Source organism: Heteronotia binoei, chromosome 12 (assembly GCF_032191835.1).
Source record: "Heteronotia binoei isolate CCM8104 ecotype False Entrance Well chromosome 12, APGP_CSIRO_Hbin_v1, whole genome shotgun sequence".
Lineage (NCBI taxonomy): Eukaryota > Metazoa > Chordata > Lepidosauria > Squamata > Gekkonidae > Heteronotia > Heteronotia binoei.
In genome coordinates this window covers 15,006,141-15,025,720 of record NC_083234.1, presented here as the reverse complement: position 1 = coordinate 15,025,720, position 19,580 = coordinate 15,006,141, and the positions used below count along the sequence as shown (strand labels likewise).

At 41.0% G+C, this 19,580-nt stretch overlaps 1 protein-coding gene across 1 annotated transcript in view; it reads right to left on the bottom strand.

Annotated features, from left to right (window-relative positions):
- The window catches only part of NUP107 (nucleoporin 107), a 35,479-nt gene extending 17,209 nt beyond the window's left edge, over positions 1–18,270 (bottom strand). The window contains exons 1-18 of the mRNA XM_060251682.1: positions 18,260–18,270; positions 16,882–16,961; positions 15,512–15,598; positions 15,070–15,185; positions 13,769–13,901; positions 13,146–13,249; positions 11,162–11,289; positions 10,354–10,402; positions 9,961–10,032; positions 8,776–8,864; positions 7,179–7,257; positions 5,475–5,588; positions 4,541–4,631; positions 3,790–3,866; positions 2,965–3,024; positions 1,802–1,947; positions 1,648–1,696; positions 559–628 (exon numbers count right to left, since the gene is read on the bottom strand). Coding sequence (XP_060107665.1) covers positions 559–628; positions 1,648–1,696; positions 1,802–1,947; positions 2,965–3,024; positions 3,790–3,866; positions 4,541–4,631; positions 5,475–5,588; positions 7,179–7,257; positions 8,776–8,864; positions 9,961–10,032; positions 10,354–10,402; positions 11,162–11,289; positions 13,146–13,249; positions 13,769–13,901; positions 15,070–15,185; positions 15,512–15,598; positions 16,882–16,961; positions 18,260–18,270 — 1,555 coding nt within the window. The remainder of the gene's footprint in view (positions 1–558; positions 629–1,647; positions 1,697–1,801; positions 1,948–2,964; positions 3,025–3,789; positions 3,867–4,540; positions 4,632–5,474; positions 5,589–7,178; positions 7,258–8,775; positions 8,865–9,960; positions 10,033–10,353; positions 10,403–11,161; positions 11,290–13,145; positions 13,250–13,768; positions 13,902–15,069; positions 15,186–15,511; positions 15,599–16,881; positions 16,962–18,259) is intronic.
- Positions 18,271–19,580: the final 1,310 nt, after the last annotated feature.

Genomic DNA, 19,580 nt, shown 5'->3' with positions numbered 1-19,580 from the left:
TCCTCCAAAGAATTCAGCATGTGCCAAAAAAGGAAGGAAAGCGGTGAACAGCTGAACGTCATTTCAGGGGGAAGGGTTGGTTGAGATTTGCCTGCTCTTGCATGACTACTTGTCTTTCTGCCTGTGGCAGGGCACATAACATGTACACACAGCTTCCTAATCTGTCGTATTTCAAAGGATGTAACATGACCAACAGAATAAGGAGCAGGTTTTCTATCCCACCTTGCACTAAAGGCATCTCAGAGCAGCTCACAATCACTTTCCCTTCCTCTTCCCACAACGGACACCCTTTGGGGCTAAGGGAGCTCAGAGAGATTTCTGACAGACCCAAGTTCACTCAGCTGGCTTCATGAGGAGGAGGAGGAGGGAATCTGCCGCTCTTTAACCACTACACCAACCTGGCTCCAAAAAGGATGGACTCCTTCTACGAATCTGGATTTACTGTATGATCTTTGTTGTTTCTGGGTAAAAGTCCCTTGGAAGCATGAATGCTTTGTAGCACAGAGGCAGTATTTTAAAAAGCAGCAGACACAAAAAGCATGCTGACGGCAAGCTTACCATCTACATTTCCCAGGATAACAAATTTTTGAATCACGTGGTAATGTTCTTGATTCTCTTCTAAAACTCTCTGAAAAATAGTTTATACCATCTGTGAATACATACTACTAAGCACCAAGATACATTTTGCATATGAAAAATGTCATCTTTCACCTCTACCCTGCAGCACAGAGCTACATTAAAAGAAAACAATTCTATGTGATAAACACTTTTTTACTGAAAACTGCATAAAGTCCTGACACAAGCCAGTGTAGCTCCCAGCCTCCTATGGGATTTTGTTGTGGGGGAGCAGAAAATGTGCAGGCCCCGGAGATGGGGAAAATCCACCTCGGCGTGTCCTATGAAGATCAATACTCCCTTCCTTCGTTTCTTCCTTCCTGTCTTGCAGCTCTCAAACATCTGAGGTTTATTCTATGTGGCTCTTAAGTTAAGCAAGTTTGGCCACTCTTGATCTAACTCATTTGTAAAAGAATATTACAGACCGAACAAACTAACCTAGAGACTCAAAATATTTTAAAAGTATATAGAAAAGTTTTCAAAGTAATTTTGGAAGAAAATACCTTAACACAGGTACTGCAGACAAGGAAATATTAATGTGATGCAGGGGGTGTAATTCTACATAGTTATTCATACAAATAACCTTGAGAACAATATTTCGATTAAAATATCCTGGATGTTAAGTACTGGAAGTGCTCAATACAACTGCAAGATTAAGCATTCACACCACCTGCATGCATCAAACATCAAATCTTTTTGACAAATTAATGCAGCTGCAAAAAAACCCTTCTTCCAACTCAGCCTAGCTTGGAAAGCAGCCCTATGTAACTCTGCTTTTAGGTAATGTGTCATTTTAACTCATGCTATGTTGCACCTCTGGCTAGTTTCTAGATTTTTACATGTCAAATCCTATCACACTATCTATTGATGTTCCAGTCTGTATGAACCTATTCTGTGTAATCTGCCCACTTTCAGAGAAAAACATGGACTATAAATAATGTAAATTTTAAAAACCAATGTATTATTCTTGAAGATGCAAGATGAAAAGCACAAAAGGAAAAAAACATCCTCTGTTGACAGTCTTAGAATTACCTTTTTGTCTGTTGCTTGAAGTTCTTCAAAAACCTTTTCTAAAGTCCAGCTTCAAATATGAAGGAAAAACATGTAAAAATTGAATTAGACACTGCAGTTAACAGAAATAACTTATATTACATTATGAATACAGATGTAGCAAATGATGACTTACTTTGTTTGTAAAAACTCTCTTGGGAGTTCTTCTGTCTCCTCTGTGTTCATCACTGATGTTCGGATTTCCTGTTCAACAAGTGTATCCACCATCACCCTGAAATATGCCCAAACTGTATCCTCCCAGGTGTCACAAACTGGAAGGAGCTTGAGGTTAAAAAAAAGTGAATGATCACCAAAATTAGTAATTTAGGAAAATGTACCATTAAAATTTATTAGGAACAAGAAATGTAAGAATACCTAAAAAACAGCATTATAAAACACTTAGAAGAATTCTTACTAGGCCTACATTCATTGGTACACATAAAAGTATGGCAAACCACTTGGAAAACAACCACCTAGAGGAAAGTCTACCTGGTGTACTGAAGTTCTGCTATGTAATTCAGGCAATTTTTCCAGTGCCAACAGAACACTTCCTTTTCATAGCTTGTGTTGACCTAGCAGGAAAAGTGTCTAAGCTGCAAAGGGATGTTTTCACCTATCATATGAAGCTACCTCCAAGATTTTGCATTTTAACAAGCTTAGGATGTCATTCTGTATCTGTATGAATGGGCTCTCAAAATACCTCCATTGTTCCTATCATACAAACATATGTCAAGTCTACCACTGCATGTATATTATCAAATATGGAAATATATCCCCCTTGCTGAGATGAGCAATTATACCCTTAAGATCAAGAATGTAAACTTAAAATGTTAAAAGGTATTTAAGAGGAAAGTACGGGATAGCTATGGCCAAAATCCCGTTAATAATTTTTCAGCATGGGTGAAGTCAAGGCTAACGTATTTAAAAGGTAGCACTGATTACAGACAGCAACTGTTTATGGACTGTCTCTGTGAGAAAGTGCAAGCTTTGTTCTGAGAGCTACCATCAAGTGCTGGTACAGAACAAAGAAGGGAAATAACCCATTATTGGTGGTAAGAGTGCTTGCAAGGGAACAGCATAACAAACATGCATGCCTGTTTGTAAAGACTTGCAAATTCCAGAGTTAAAGGCAAACATTATGTTTAGAGCTTTCCGAGCCTAAATAAAACATTAACCAATTCAGTGCAGGGGCATTATGTAATTACCCCAGAGGGATGGCAGATTGCATGTTGGCCATTTTTAATTTATTGGCAAAATACCGTAACGCTCTTTTGACAAAATGCTATCGAAGTCTCATACCTGTTTGAGGTTCCCACTCAGTGCTGCATAGATTGCTCTCTCGTACTTGTCAAACACCTCCTAAAATATTCAGTTCAGGAACATTACAAAAATCGTTCCAAACATTTGATTTCCTAGCTACTTAAAATTTTATTGGATCCTAATTCAGGAAAGCATGGCATCCAGTTGATTTTGAAAGGATTACCAAAGAATGGATACAACAGTAGTTAACTGTCTAATTCAGCACACCGCTGCCAGTAGACTTGTTAGACAACATTCCTTCAGATTAAACTACACACGTGATGGACAAATTAAAATATTACTGTAGCAGGTGCTTGCAATACTAACGATGATTGCACACCAGTATTTTCAGTCAGCTATAAAAAGGGCTTCTTCTGTAGAAAAACCCCAGAAGGGACTCATTTGCATATTAGGCCACACCCCCTGATACCAAACCAGCTGGAACTAACAAAAAGCCCTGGCTATAAGGTTAGAGCACACCACACGCTTCCAAGGTCAAACTGGATTATGCTCCTCAGACACCTTTTGTTCAAAGGGAGAAATTTTATAAAATTCAGTACAGATAGCACTTGATGCCACACATGTCGTATAATAAAGCCTTAATCTGGATATGTGTTAGTTGGGGATCAGCTGTGATTAATTCTTAATCCTTTCCATTTTTCCAATGGTCAATAATCAACATTTCTCTCAATATTATACAATACGGCCATAAATGACTTTACATTCAAATACATCCAGATCTTTCACAAAACCAGTGTGCTTAAAAAGCATTAGTGATGTTATGCATTGGGAGAGAAGATTTTTTTTCTTGCGAACGTTTCTTACCTTTTCTGCCAGCCGCCAGCAGCTTATTTTCCAGATGCATCTGTATGGATTTCCTTCTACTGGCTCCAATTCTGCCCCTACACATAATTTTATAAATGGCTAACACATTATTTAGAATTTATTAACTAAAAAAAGTAGTATTACCCTCTGAAAATTCCAGCCTCTCTGAAATTCCCCTCAAAGATTAATTAGGGGAGTCTTTCCTGGACCCTCAGAATACAACCTTTTTAAAATTACCTAAACCTATTTTATCAAAGATTTCCGGTTTTCACGGCTGGTAACATCATTAGGGTTTGTAGAAACTTTCGGGCTCAAGTGCCGTGTTCTACTGGAGAAAGTTTTTCTTCCAGACTTTTCGTTCTCAGCTGCGGAGAACATCCTCAATGGCGTTGCAGCCGGAGCAGGCTGCAACGCCACTCAGGATGTTCTCTGCAGCTGAGAACGAAACGTCTGGAAGAAAAACTTTCTCCAGTAGAACACGACACTTGAGCCCAAAAGATTCTACAGACCCTAATAAACCTATTTTGCTGTTTTGACATCATAAAATGCATAATTTATAACTCAGTTGGCAAATAAAAGTGTATTAACTGACATTTATAGAATATAAAATTATAAATGCCTCATTTTTCTTTAAGCAAAACTGCAAATGCACCTGATACTAAAGTGAAGAAAGCAGCAAATTGATGCGCCCTGTGCTACCTTAGGAAATTTAGCTCATTCATTCAAACAAACCAGAATCCTGAACAGGTACCTCCATTCACATTAGGATCATGGTACAGTTTCCATCCTTCAAGAGTTGCCGCTCTCCAAGCCTGTCCGCATCTTTTGGACAGTCGCTGGGCCTGTAAAGTATCAAGGGAAACAAGCACTTTAAAGAACTTGGTTAATCGATTAAAAAAAAAGAAAAGAAAGGGGGCCACAACAAGGCAAAATGAAGATGAAGAAACAAATGATGCAGAGGGAAAAGAATCTTTAATAATTGGACAACTTCCACTTGGTTTGCATGCAGCTTTGTCAGGGGGAAATCTACTGGCATAATAGAGGTAAGAGCTCTAATACCAAGCAGTCACTAGTACTTTCCTTACTGGACAGGGAAGCCTGATTTTCTTAATCAACAGCTATGAGCCTCTTGCTAGAAGCTTCACTCTCTTGGGCAGCTGAACCACACATTAGCAAGCTACTTATCATACCGAACAGGCTCTGGTGCTGAATTTGTGCATGCTCACAAAAAAGCACATTGTATATTGGTAGAGCCATTTATGCACTTCAAACAAACTGCAACACTCTGAGCAATCGTTTGCCCAAATAATCTCTCTCGTGTTAGCTGAAGTGTCATTAGCTAGTTCAAGTTCACTTAATCAGGAAGAAGAGAGAGGAGACTAGATTTATACCCCACCCTTCACGGCGTCTCAGAGCAGCTTACAATCTCCTTTCCTTTCTTCCCTCCCCACAACAGACACCCAGTGAGATAGGTGGGGCTGAGAGAACCTGACCCCAGATCACCCAGCTGGCTGCATGTGGAGGAGTGGTGAATCACTTGTTGTTAATTCAGTTACTTACCTACCCCCTGTATTTAGACTAGTGGAAGTCTTCTCTAGCAGACAGAGTGAATACATATATGCAGGTCCCTAAGAAAGGTCTTTTAAAAAAATTTGTTAAGTCCTTAAGTAAGATTTGAGGCTTACTTCATCTGTCATTCCAGCTCTAATAAGAGTGAAAAGGAATTTCAGCAACCGCGCATCATCTTCCCGATCCAAATCATCAAGTGGCAGTTTCTGTCTTATGGGAGCATCTGGGTCCTAAATATGAAAACAACACTGACTCAGAATTGTGAAAAAATGTTTCTCCCCGGTTACGCATTTTAAGAAAGCATTTGCAAATGACAAAGGATTACTGTGCCAAGTTCTTCTTTATTCCCTATTAAGATTATGCTCTTCTCTTTGAATGGGGTGGGGAGAAAAAAATGTGAGTTTTTAATTTTTGTCACTCTCAGCCTACTTGTTTGTAATCCATTCCGTTGTGTCTGTCTGAAAGCCAGTTAGTTCCATCACTATAATTCAGTCCTCCTTGAAAATCGCATCTTTCCACTTAGAGAAAGGTAAGATATATCATTTCTTAAAAGTCAGTCCCCTAATCTAAAACAGCTACTCAGATCCTGCAACACAGGCAAATGCAGACTTTCACCTTGTATTCATTCAGGCAAAACCGTTACTAAGCATATCATCAGCCATACAGCCAGCTCATCTTCCAACATGATATATGTAATCTATCAACAATATCATTCTGTTTACATAAGACAAACACATCTATCCCCCCCAAAATTAACAAAACACTGAAATTTGACATTGCAAATAGCAATATTCAGAAAATGGGAGAACACTCAATTTGTTGCTGACCACATCACATTTTTTAAACTGATGGTGGAAGCCAAGACCTTGTGTCCTAATGAGGACTGCCTAAAGGAAACGAACAAGGAGTCAGACTTCCAAAAAGGCTTAGTTCTATCCATGTAGAAACTCAGGGCCCTCTTTACATCCAGAAAATGCCACTCCTTTTCCTGAGGATGCTTAGGATTTGGACAGAAAGAAGGCACAAGTAGATCTTGAGACCTATGGAAAGGTTAACTTCCTTTGGGACAAAGGCCAGGTCTAGGCAGAGTACTATCCTATCGTTATGAAAAATGCATAGCTACTTGTCTACTGAAAAAGCTCTCAGTTCCGACACCTTCCTAGTGGAGGTGATACCTATCAGAAAGATGACTTGGTAAGTCAGCTGAAGAGGACAAGTAGCCATGGGCTTGAAAGGAGGCCAAGATGGTGCCTTGAGATCTACATTTAGATTTCATGGAAGAAACCAGTGAACCTGGGGAGGACTGATCAGGGAAGAGTCCCTTAGGAATCTCTTGACATGGGGGTGCTGGGACAGGGACTTTCTTTCTTAAGTCACTGAGATGGCTGCTATCTGCCTTCTAAGGGTACTGGTGCTGAGGCTTTTTCCCAAGTCTTCTTGTAAGAAGGTAAGGGCATCCCCCACTTGGTAGTAAGGGGCTCCAACCTGTGATTTGAGCACCGCAGCCAGAATACTTGCCAAGAGTTGTTATAAACCCTTGCACAAGAGCATGTAGATACCTGGACCCTTTCCTGGAGGCAACTAAGGTGTCAATGTGTCCATCTTGCCATATTAAAAAGGGGACATGTTTGCAATGCAAATCCTAATCCAGAGAGAGTGAGCAGTCTGAACTAAATGGGGGTAGACTACAGCCTGGTAAAGTAAGGCGCCACTTCTCCATTTAAAACAGAAATGTTTCATGATCACTAAGCAAACCTCATCACAAATGGAAAATGCTCAGTGCCTAATTTAGACATTTAACCACTTTAAATTGTACCTACTAATTCAGTTATTATTGGTCGTGAGCTTCCAGAGAATGTGTTTAAATGCTGCTGCTTCAAGATGTGTAGAGTATTCTCCCTGAAAATGCAAGGCATAGCGTTATGTCAATAGCATTAACTAAGTATACTAAAGAACTTATTTCCAAAACATCTGCATCTAAATCAGTGTTTGAACACAACATAAATTATCCTGAGCAACAACTGGCCTATACAATCCAGAACTATTGGAAGCTCACAATTACTGCAATCTCTAAAAGCTATAACACATTAGTTGAACAGGCTAACACCCTCCAAAACCACGTAGATAAATTGCAATAGAATATGCGCTGTGACTTACACACTCTGATTTCAGTTGATTGTCCAAACTGGCTCTATGAGATCTTATCCTTTCATTTTGCTTCCTTAATCCATAAAGAGATCTTCTTTTTCCTATCCCACATTGACATGCTTACTCTGAATTAAGGCCAACTAAGTCCAATGTATCTTACTCTCTAGCTCTCAGAACCTTCTAACAATCCCTGGGCCAAGAGAAGTTAGGTTGAAGGCTACTAGGGAGCAGGCCTTCTCGGCAATGGCCCCTCGTTGGTGGAACCACCTTCCAGAGATGGTGCGAGCCCTGCGGGACCTGAATCAGTTCCGCAGGGCTTGCAAAACATTTCTTTTCCAGCTTGCCTTTGAGATAGAACCTGATTAACGTGACGTGTGGCCATCTAGCCATCTTGTGAATAGTATGGCTTATTGTATTTTAGCACCTAATTTATATATTTTATCTATTTTAAATTATTATGTGACGGATTGTATTTAAAACTGCATACATTGTTTTACTTGAATCATGGAATTCCATGTCTGTTAGCCGCCCTGAGCCCGCCTCTGGCGGGGGAGGGTGGGATATAAAAATAAAGTTATTATTATTATTATTATTATTATTAATGTATCTTACTTTTTGGTATGCAGGCGTAAGACTGCAGCCTTAGTAAATTAATCCTGAAAATATTCACTATGCCCTTGTAAAGGGCAATGGCTTACAAAACCTGATTTAGTACCTCCGTAAATTTTGGTTTATTTAGAAAACTTTTATGCCACCTCTCCAGGAACCTGCCCAAGCTGGCTTACAAAATAAAAACAAGCATTAAAATCTATTATTTAAAATCCAGCATTAAAAACCCAGCCCAGCATAAAAACATACAAAATAAAAACAGACCACTAACAGCTTTCATGGTTAAACTAACAGGCTCTACCAACTGTGGTATAAAATGGAAGTTTCAAAGACTCCATGATTTTTAACATTTTTCAAACAACATTCTAATAATTAGTTTGACGCTTGTAGCGACCTTAATGCATTTTCTATATTATAATTTAAAGCCTAATCAAATTAAAAATGCTCATGAAAAGTTCCTTGTTTTAATCATGATTTATGAGCTGTACCACTGGCTTAGTATAAAGAATGCTATTTCTCAAACTTCCTAGTACCTAAAAGACAAAGGTTTTTTCACTAGTCATAACTGTGCAAAGACGTTCTGGAAAGCTGATACAAATGTTTACAAAGAGTGTAAGAAGCCACTGAATACGAAGGCTCAACAGTCGGCCAATAACTTACCAGTACACAGACTTTGCATAAAACTCAATATTATCAGAAAAGTCTCCAATGTCATCCTTGGCAATGCTCTCCAGCCAGTCAACCACCAACTGAAATTAAGTTTAATTATATTAAAGAGGAACACAAAACAGAACAAGAGGACAACCTACTTTTCTCCAATTTCCATCTCTGTTCCAGGTTTCAAAAAGGTACATTAAGAACATAAGAGAAGCCATGTTGGACCAGGCCAACAGCCCATCCAGTCCAACACTCTGTATCACACAGTGGCCAATAATTTATACACACACACACACACTGCGGCTAATAGCCACTGATGGACCTCTGCTCCATATTTTTATCTAACCCCCTCTTGAAGCTGGCTATGCTTGTAGCCGCCACCACCTCCTGTGGCAGTGAATTCCACATGTTAATCACCCTTTGGGTGAAGAAGTACCTCCTTTTATCCGTTCTAACCCGACTGCTCAGCGATTTCATTGAATGCCCACGAGTTCTTGTATTGTGAGAAAGGGAAAAACGTACTTCTTTCTCTACCTTCTCCATCCCATGCATAATCTTGTAAACCTCTATCATGTCACCCCGCAGTCGACGTTTCTCCAAGCTAAAAAGCCCCAAGCGTTTTAACCTTTCTTCATAGGGAAAGTGTTCCAAGCCTGTAATCATTCTAGTTGCCCTTTTCTGCACTTTTTCCAATGCTATAATATCCTTTTTGAGGTGCGGTGACCAGAACTGCACACAGTATTCCAAATGAGACCGCACCATCATTCAAAAGAGCCAAATTGTGTATATTTCCTTGGGAGCTAATTCCAGGTTTCAAGACACATCCTGGGCGCAAGTGTGCACAGAAAAGCAGCTGAGATTGAATTCTTCCACACAATCTCAATATTATCTACTTTCTACTCTTTGGTAGATAAAAAGCAGCTGCAGCACAGCTCTTTATTCCAATTTGAAATAATAATGTTAAGCATCAAGCAACACAAGCCTGCTTCACTCTCATTTTCCAGTTCATTGTTATTACAGCCAACAATATGAGATTTCATCATTTTGAGGAAGCAGGGCCTACAACAGCGAGATCCAGTGCACATTTCCTTGAAAGCAAATCCTACTGCATTTGACTCACATACCACCCCCCACAAGCAGTTCCACAGGACTATCTCCTTATTCTTTAAAATCTTGCTTATGTCATACCTGGCTCTGCCGAACCAATGAATCTCTCTGGAACAGATAGTTCACAGCAGTCTTTTCGCTAGCATTTATCACCTATAAGAAAAGAGGTCCACCTTAAAGCTAACAACATATATTTCATCATACAAATATGAATGTTTTTGCTACTGAAACATTTCGGTCATTTTTGCAGTATTCAACAATGCAAACAGCGCTCAATTGACTCCCTGGTATCCATTGTTTTAAATGTTTAGTTCCATCGCTTTGGTTTAATCTTCATAAAAGTTTTATTTTTGTTAGTATTTTCCTTTTTTAATTTACAATTTGAACCATGCAACACCATGGTAAAAACAAGCTCACGTCTTTAAACTTTAAGGCATCAGTTAATAGAAAATGTCTGAAATCAACAAAACTTACTGCTACGTCAAATATAGTTTCATCTTCTAGAGCCGACTGTATTCTATCCCTACATTTAAAGCAAAGAGCAAAAGCAATATTTAAGGTTTAACACGAATCTTATCATTTCTTAATAGGTAAATACAATCCACTGAAATCCAGTAGAAACACACATAATACAAATCAAAATATTTGGGTACAATCTAGTTACGCTGTGCAGAGGAGCCAGAGAGGGAGCCCCACTTTATTCTCCTCCCTGCCCCACCCCCTCTTGCTGTGGTCTCGCCCTGTCTTCCATTCCCACTCCTCCCCAACTCACCTCCTTTCACTGGAATGCCTAAGCTACACAAACTACATCACCAAGATCACTGTCTCATGTAGAGTTTTCTGTGAAATTTGCAGAAGGGGCTTAGGCCACCTTCCAAAGCTTCTGCCCTAAATTCTGCAAAATTCAGTGTTCAGCTGATACTTTGGAAAATACTTTGGAGCCGTTGAAGCAAGTACCACAGAAAACTTTAAGCAAGCTTTCCAGAAATCTCTAACTCAACCTGTATTCTCCCTGCCCTGCACAGCATTCCACATGGGAGAACATTAAACATATGACAGGACTATGCAACTAACCTAAACCTAATACAGAAAATGTTATCAGTTTTCTTACTGTACTACATTGTTTTATGCAGCACTTATTTAAAAAATTCACATCTGCTAAGTGCAAATGATTTATGTAGTCAATGGATGTTTGTTCTTCCTTTAGTGCCCAGATTTACAATCAGACCACAGTAAATTAATAACCTCATAAAGGAAACAAGAAGCCTCTCAATGGAACTACCTGTACATTGAAGACAACAGTCTCCATGTTACCATCTCTTGCTTGAGAAGCCACAAAACACTGGCAGTCCTTGAAAACTTCTGCTTTCCAGGTGTTGCTCGGTAAACTATTTTTTGTAGGATGCTTACCTGATTATAATGAAAAAGAACGTGGATTATTACTTGATCTTTTTACTATGTTTCTTTTATATTATTTTACAGTAGCATCACTGTGCTTAAAGCCCAGGGGAAAATGTGAGGGACACTCCAGCCCAGGGAGTAAAGGGCTGGAACAGGGGCACTGCCCTAAGCATGCCAGCAGCATAGCAATGGGGCAGGAGGTGCCCTGGGGATCAGTAAAGGCATGGCAGGAGAGACAGGAGAAAGGACAACCAGTGTCAGTTCCAGAGGGGAGAAACACCTAATCAAGGACAAAGGAGTATGCACAGAACAGCAAGAACCAGGCAGGTTCAGGAGGATAAAAAGGGCCCAGCTGAAAATGGGAGGGGTGCAGTACCTGGTGTGGGCCGGCTAGGAATAGGAAAGGAGAGAATTCAGCCAAACTTGAGCACTATATAGTGGGTAGGGAGTGGGACACAGAGCTCCTCTGAATTAGGAAGGCGTCATTCTGAGCCAAGAGACCACATCACAGGGCCAGGTCTGGGTGGCCTTGCTACTGCCAATGGTAACTCTGCCAGAGGATGAAGTGGCCAGAGCTAGGAACTATCAAGGCCAAGTGAAGGACCTCATCAGAGAAAACAGGCCTAAGAACCTGCAAAGCATCAGGCAGAGGTAATAAAGGACAAACAAGCCAGGCTTCAGGGTGACTGTTAACTTTGGACACAGCTGATAAGAACTGAGCTAGTCAATAAAAGGGAAAACCACAACATCGCTAGAGTGTCAATTCATCTTTGGAGAATGAGAATACATCCTAGTCCATCCGGGGAGGTGGGGGGGAGACCCGGCTGCAGGGGCATCACAGGAGGGCTCCTATCTACAGAAGCTTAAAGTTATATTGCAGATTGTACATTTGAGCAGATAGGAACCTCCATGTCTGTAGGAAAGGAACAGACATGGTAAAAGGGTTGACTTACTTGGCTTGGCATATAAAGGCTGGCTTGAAAAGAGAACTCTTTATACAAAGAGAAAACATGGTAATACATGGGCTAAGAACTGCTTTTGAGCACAACAATGATTTGTGCGGATCAATTTCTAGCAAGCTGATTAAAAAAATGCAGCAGAGGTGTTTTGTTATGTTGTCTTTTAAGCTTTCCTACAGAGTTGCTGGGGTTTCAACAGTTCTGCTTGCCAAGTCATCTCTAGATGAGGTGGGAGGGGGAAAGCACCAAGAACTGCTGAATCCAACAGGACTGGCTAGGTATTTCTGCTGTGGTGTACAACCACCTCTGTTACCTGCATTGCTGTGGGTATAGTGCTACTGACCAAACAAGGGTTTCTGAATCCAGACCCAACAAGAAACTATAGTCACTGCTAACATCAGTTAACAAGGTAGGATCGTGAGTTAGCTCCCCCTAACCAATTGGCTATTGGGCAGTCTATATTTGGTTGAAACAATAAAACAAAGTGTAATCACATCAAAGTTCATAAACCATGGTTTATCATGCTACCTGAATGCACATGACTTTTTATTTTGTGAATTAAAGACTAGGTGCTTATTGATCTGTATGTTATTTAAATATTTCCTTATAGAAACAACGCTCAGGCTACATGAGAGTATCCCTAAGCTGGAAGACCAAAAGTGCAATTCTAAGAAGAGGGGTGTAACTCTTTTTAGGACTGCACAGCAAACTTCTTCCCCATATCATACAATCATAGAGTTGGAAGGGACCTCCATGGTCATCTAGTCCAATCCTCTGCACAATGCAAGAACTTCACAAATACCTTCCCCAAACAAATACTGCACCATTTGCTGTCACATTTAGAACATAAGATCTAGACTTTATAAATTAAGAGAAATCAAGTGCTGAATGAGTAAAATAGTATACCTGGTTATTGCAAATCTCTTCATATTCATCTACAAGTTCAAAGACTGTAGTTGAAGTGTGCTTTAAAAGGGACTGCAAAAAATCAGAGTACATGCTCCTGGTAGCTAGAATCATCAATAAAAAGTTCATATTAGATTAGAATGGCTACCTTAGAGTTCTTCTATCATTGCAGTTTACATACAATCCTAGTTAAATATTTCAAAACAGATCTTATAACAAAAGCCTCTGGGTGCAGATGCTCTTTGTAATAGTGAAATTAAAGTCAACACAGGGCTGTAATCCCTTCAAAATCCTTCAAAACAATCGAACAAAAAATGATAGAATAGAAATGAGCAAGAGAGCATGCCTAACTTCTTCCAGTTTATTTAATTCACAAGTTTCAAATTTGGCACAATATTTGCTTACAAATGTTTCTTCCAGTTGTTTTCCTATAATAATCACACAGCAAGAAGACAACAAAGCAAATCTAGCCCAACTTCAACTCTCGAGGTGGATTTACTGCTCACTGAATTATGCATACACTACATATTAATCCTACCCCCTTTCTCTATGGGTTATTGACAGGTTTGGCATTGGCACTGTAATACATATTTAAAGGGCAAAAGTAAAAAGGGACCTCCAACCTGCTTCTCCAGGATCATCCTCATTGAGCAGAACAGCACTCTTGGTGACATCCTCTGTAATACTGTACTCTAAGTTTGAGAACACAACTGAATGTGGAGGAGTGAATGCAGTCGTCCAATCACTGTCATCTAACTAAAAAACAGAGCATAATACAACAGAGAAAAACCCAGTTAATCTCAGCAGTGCCAAGTCCTTAGGCTATTATGGCGTATTGTATAAATGGGGGGCAAGGGAAAGCTGACCAAAACAAATTGTATTTTCTTTCCAAAGGCAGCTAATCAGTTTCATCATGGACATGAATCGTTTAAAAGTCTTACTTTGAAACTGTTATCCTAAAAAGAGAAGCAGTCAAAATCAGCTGAGCCTTTGAAAAAACTTATGGATTTCCCAAGAACTTATTTCAGCTGCTCTTACATATACTGCAACTATAGTTACATTTTTCATTCACAGCCACAAAGGCTAGAAACTCTGATCTAGAAGGGGAAAGGGGGGGGGGGCGGGAATGGACATTCCTGTTGAACATGAACTGGCTCCCTACCCGTCTTGCTCTGAACTAGCCATGGTAATCCATGCAACGGTCACCTCCAGGATAGACTACTGTAACTCATTCTACGTGGGCCTACCCTTGAGACTAGCCCAGAGGCACCAGTTGATCCAGAATGTGGATGCAGAAGTCCTTACGGTTGCTCCTTAAAAGGCATATATTCACCTTGTACTGCGCAAGCTGCACTGGCTTCTGGCGGACCAGATCAGGTTCAAGGTTTTGACCTTAAAGGCCCTTGGTGGTCTGGGACCCATATATCTTTGGGACTGCCTCTCTCAGTATGCCCCCAGAACAGAATTACACTAAAGAAGTAAGAACCTCCTGGTGGTCCCTGGGCCAAGAGATCCACCTGTCCTCAACCAGAGCCAGGACTTTTTTGGCCCTGCCCCCTACTTGATGGAACTTGCTGCCAGAGAATATCCATGCCCTGCGAGATTTGTTACCTTTCCACTTCTGTTAGCCAGAGATGTTCAGGCATTTGGTTGAGGACAGCCATGGTACAGCATGTAGTCTAGCACTCTCATACCCTTCATTTTCCACAAGCTCCCCACCCGGAGGCTTGTGAAATCTGAAATTTTCCCTGCATCTTGGAATGGATTGAATTTTGATGTATATCTTATATATTTTACTGTAGGATTTTAACTTCTAGTTATTTGATATGTGTTCCTTTCTGTTGTATGCCGCCATGAGTTCTGCTTGCAGAGAAGGGCAGCCTAAGAATTTAATTAAATAAATAAAATAAATAAATGATCGTACTGCAGACATGCTTCCAAGACGTCCAGGAGTTTGCGTCAGATAAGATGACTTTGTTCCTGTGCCCAGGATTGTAGACAGGTTGGGTGGCTTCATGGCGCTCCGGGTCTGTGGACTAACTTAAATTTTAAAAATGTAAAATGCATTTCTGAATACTTTTACAGCTTCCCCATCCCCTATCTCCAACATCAATACATATATTAATTACACTCAACTCATATCCAAGAAATCAGTGGATGTAAATGCTTTGTTGGATGCAAAATGTTAGCTTTCCTAGAAATCCAGTAATATGTGAAGCGGTAAAACATTCCATCTTAACTTACTTAAAAACAACAGGAAATAGTGCACATAAAACCATATACAAAAAAGGTTATTAGAAATCCCTGATATAAAAAAATGACTTTAAATGCACATCAACTAAGGCACTAAATTAAAAAGGACTTACAAGAGAAAGACATCGATCCTGGAGTCCTGTGAATCATTGGGCCCCTAGTTACCATACCACTTAAACTTTCATCCAAGGAAGCAAGGACTGGGAAAGGCAAGAAAGCTAAAAAAAATATTCTGATAAACAGATTCCATACACAATGCCACCTGTCTTTCCCTCCAAATCCCCCCATAAAATCTGCATTGGCTGTGAAGCTATAGCTTAATTCTTTAGTCTTCATTACTAATTGAAACAAAGTAGATGTCTCTTATTTCTGACATTTTTATTATTTGCTTCCCTTTATTCATATCCCTCCCTTTGCTTGAACTTTAAATTGTAGGGTTTTTTGGAGCAGAAATCTTGGGAGGGGAGGGGGGTTGTTTTATTTGCATCATTCTATCCCAAATACAGGAAGTAAGCAGAAGCATAAAAATCCAGACATCAAGACAGCATGATCCAGTATCCACCTCTTGCAAACAAATCCCACTAATTCAATGGAACTTACTTCAGAGGATATATGCACTCTTTAAAATGGCTACATAAGGTGATACCCAGTCTCTGCAGAGCCCAGAAAAGGTGATACCCAGTCTCCGCAGAGCCCAGAAAAGGTGATACTCAGTCTCTGCAGAGCCCAGAAAAATGCATCCACTTCTCTTAGAAAATGCTTCGGGAAACTGATTCCAATTTCATAGCAAAAAAATTTTTTTTTAATTCTACAGATGCACTTCCTTTCAGCATAATTATAATTTTGCTGTCATCAAAATGCCACCTCCTGGTGTGAAATACAAGCCACTAAAAACTGATCACAGATCAAGAAGTATGTTCCACTGAGTTCAATGAGACATACTTCAAGGCAAGTGTATACTAGGGATAGGTGAACTTTTCAGGAAACCTGTCGCAGCTGAAGACTTATATCACAAGCCAAGCACATCTCTGTTTAGCTCAATATGAACTGACCAACAGAATCTATTCTCAACAGATCAGGAGGTTAACTAGGAGGCAGCTTCTGATGCCCCTCTAAAGAAATTTTGCTGGGTTTCAGCAATTTTTCTACCAATTTCAAAATTTTTGCTAGGAAACAGCAATGTTCTCTAAGGTTGGGGTGGGGGGAATCAGAAGTTGACTCCTACCTGATCAGGGGTTCAATGAGGAACTTTTAAAAGTTAAGCTAAAAAAAACCTCAGTCATATTAAATTATCCTACAACCTGTCATATTAAATTATCCTACAATTATCTTAATGAACTGAACAAAAATTATTCATTAGAATTATGTCTGAACAAGAGTTAAATATTGTTTTCTAAAGTTAAAAAAAATAAAACTGCTGACTCATAAACCCAAATAATTACACTTCTAAGTCAGAGCCAAAAAAGACTCTAGAAAAGGATACCAGAAGCCTTTTTTTGTGAACCATGTTTTCGAATTGGCCGAGCCACTTCTTGAGGGGAAGACACATTTTGAAAGTCATTCCTGAAAGAGCACAGAATACATATTTATTTGAATGTATTTATTAAATGTTGTATAACTGCCCTGAGCCCACATGGGGGAGGGCAGTCTACAAATAAAAGAAAATAAATTGAAACGATCACATGCCTGATGTTCTCTGACTTTATTTTTATTAAGTATGGGGAAAGTGGGAAAAATGAAACCTGAACCGTACACTTCCACATCTTGTGATTTTTTTTTAACAGAACACTCAAAATGACTACGTCTCCCACCACAAACTCCAGGAACATCTGCAATGTCAACCCAACATCTCGGCAGGTGATCCCACTTTGTATCAGATATCAAACTGAATAGTCTTTCGATGCTTTGAATGTCCATTATTTTGCAACTGTATTGTAGACATTTGGGCTACATTTTATAGTATGGGACAAGATCCCTCTGCCTACATCAGAAGATGTACAGAAGTACAGTTCAGCAGAAGCCAACAGAGTGTCTAAACTAAAACAAATAGACATGTATGATAAGGTAAACGCAAAACTTTGAGGAAGAGTTACGTTCTCAGTACTGGAAAACTTTACGGGCCCCAACTCGGAATAAAACTTGGTCGGTCTTAAACAGGGCTGGCCAAACTTGCTTAACATAAGAGCCACAAAGAATAAAAATCAGATGTTTGAGAGCCACAAGACATGAATGTCCGATATTTGAGAGCCGGAAGGAAGTACGGAAGGAAGGAAAACAGATTGGGGGAGAGGGATGGAGGGAGAGGTGGAAAGAAAGCAACTTTATTTTATTTTAGTAGATTTACAGTCTGCCCTTCCCCGTAATGGCTGGCTTGGCTTGGAGCAGTGATTTAAAGACACAATTGCTTTCTCCAAGCTGGCCCACAGGGCAGTGGGGACTTCAAGAGCCACACAATTATGTGTGAGAGAGCCACAGTTTGGGCCACCCCTGGTCTTAAAGGTGCTCCTGCACTCCAATTTTGAATAAAACTTTCTCGGTCCTGCATTGTGCAAGGGGTTGGACGACATGACCCTGGGGGATCCCTTCCACCTCTATGATAACTTCCCTGGTCTTAAAGCTCTGAGGCCACTGAACAGGTACACACACCTCGCACCAAACAGGGGGCTTTTCTCCTCCTGGCGAGCCAGACCCGCCACAGCCCTTCTCCTCCCCCAATGTACCCGGCGGCTCCCCAGCGCCAAGCGGCCTCTGCCCTGCCGTCGCCCCCGGGGGAGAGGAGAGGCCGCCGTCCCTGTTGCTTCCCCCACACGACCAACGGTCGGTCTCCCTTAGACAGCGCTGCCGCAACGTTCCGTCCTTACCCAGAAGCCATTGCTGCCGGCCCCAGACGACGCTCCGCGAGCCCAACCGCCGGAGCCCGCCGCGGAAGACCCGGCTTCACGGAAATGGAGCGCCCCCACGCGGCGTGGAGGGCTGACCGGGCGTTGCGTATTTTCCCGCCTCCTCTGTGGCTCCTCCCCTGAGGAGGAGGGGCAGGTTTTCCCGCCCTTGCGGCCGCCGGGCCCCCGAGGTGCGCGCGCAGCCTGTCTTTCCATACCGAGGGTGGCCAAACTGCGGCTCTTTCTTATCTATTGTGTGGGTCTCAAAGCCCAGCTTGGAAAAGGCATTAGTCTCTTTAAATTACGTACTTCTCCAAGCCAGCTGGAGCTTGGATCATACATTTATAGCTAAAGTTGCTTTATTTCCCCCTCCCTATCTATTCGCCTTCCTTCTTTACGGCTCTCAAGCATCTGATGTTCACATCTTGTGCCTCTCAAACATCTGACATTTATTCTATGTGGCTCTTACATTAAGCAAGTTTGGCCACCTTTGCTCAAGACCAAGGGTGGCCAAACTGGCTCTTTCACACCTATTGTGTGACTCTGGAAGCTTCCACACACACACACACACACACACCGCCACTGGCGGGCTTGTCGAAGGCATTTATCTGTTTAAATCACTTCGCCAAGCCAGCAGATGCCTTGGAGAGTGCATTTAAAGTTGCTTTCTTTCCACGTCTCCCTCCCTCCCCCATCTATTTGCCTACCTGTCTTTCTTGCAGTTCTCAAACATCTGATGTTCATGCCTTGTGGCTCTTAGACATCTGACGCTTATGTGGCTCTTACGTTAAGCAAGTTTGGCCACACCTGAACACCCTGGCCAGTAGACCAGGTAAGACACAATCTCTCTTGATACTGGAAAGGAACAGGAATGTGCAAACTGGCGTAGTGGTTGGACTAGTGGCATCTAAGAGGAGACCACCAGCAAAAGTTTATTCAAAGTAGGAGCTTTCCTGTGCAAGCACACTTCTCTAGATACAAAGAAATGGAAGTTAGCAGTTCGTATGGAGACTGGTGTGCCTCTACGTAGGTGAACAGCACATTAGCATGCAACTCAATGAAGGTGTTTTGACATATGCCAAACCGCAATCACAAGCTACGCTTAGAGGTTCTCTAGAAGATGTAGTATTGACGTCACCCATTTCATAAAGAGTGCCACCACCACAGGTGGGCTTAATAAAGCTGGAATGCTGGCACGGTCGTAGTCAGCAACTGTAGCAGCTATACAACCATTCTTCAGACCTGGAACAAAGATAAAACCGGGAGATTTAGACCGGGAGACTTATCTCAGCCAGGAAAGTGA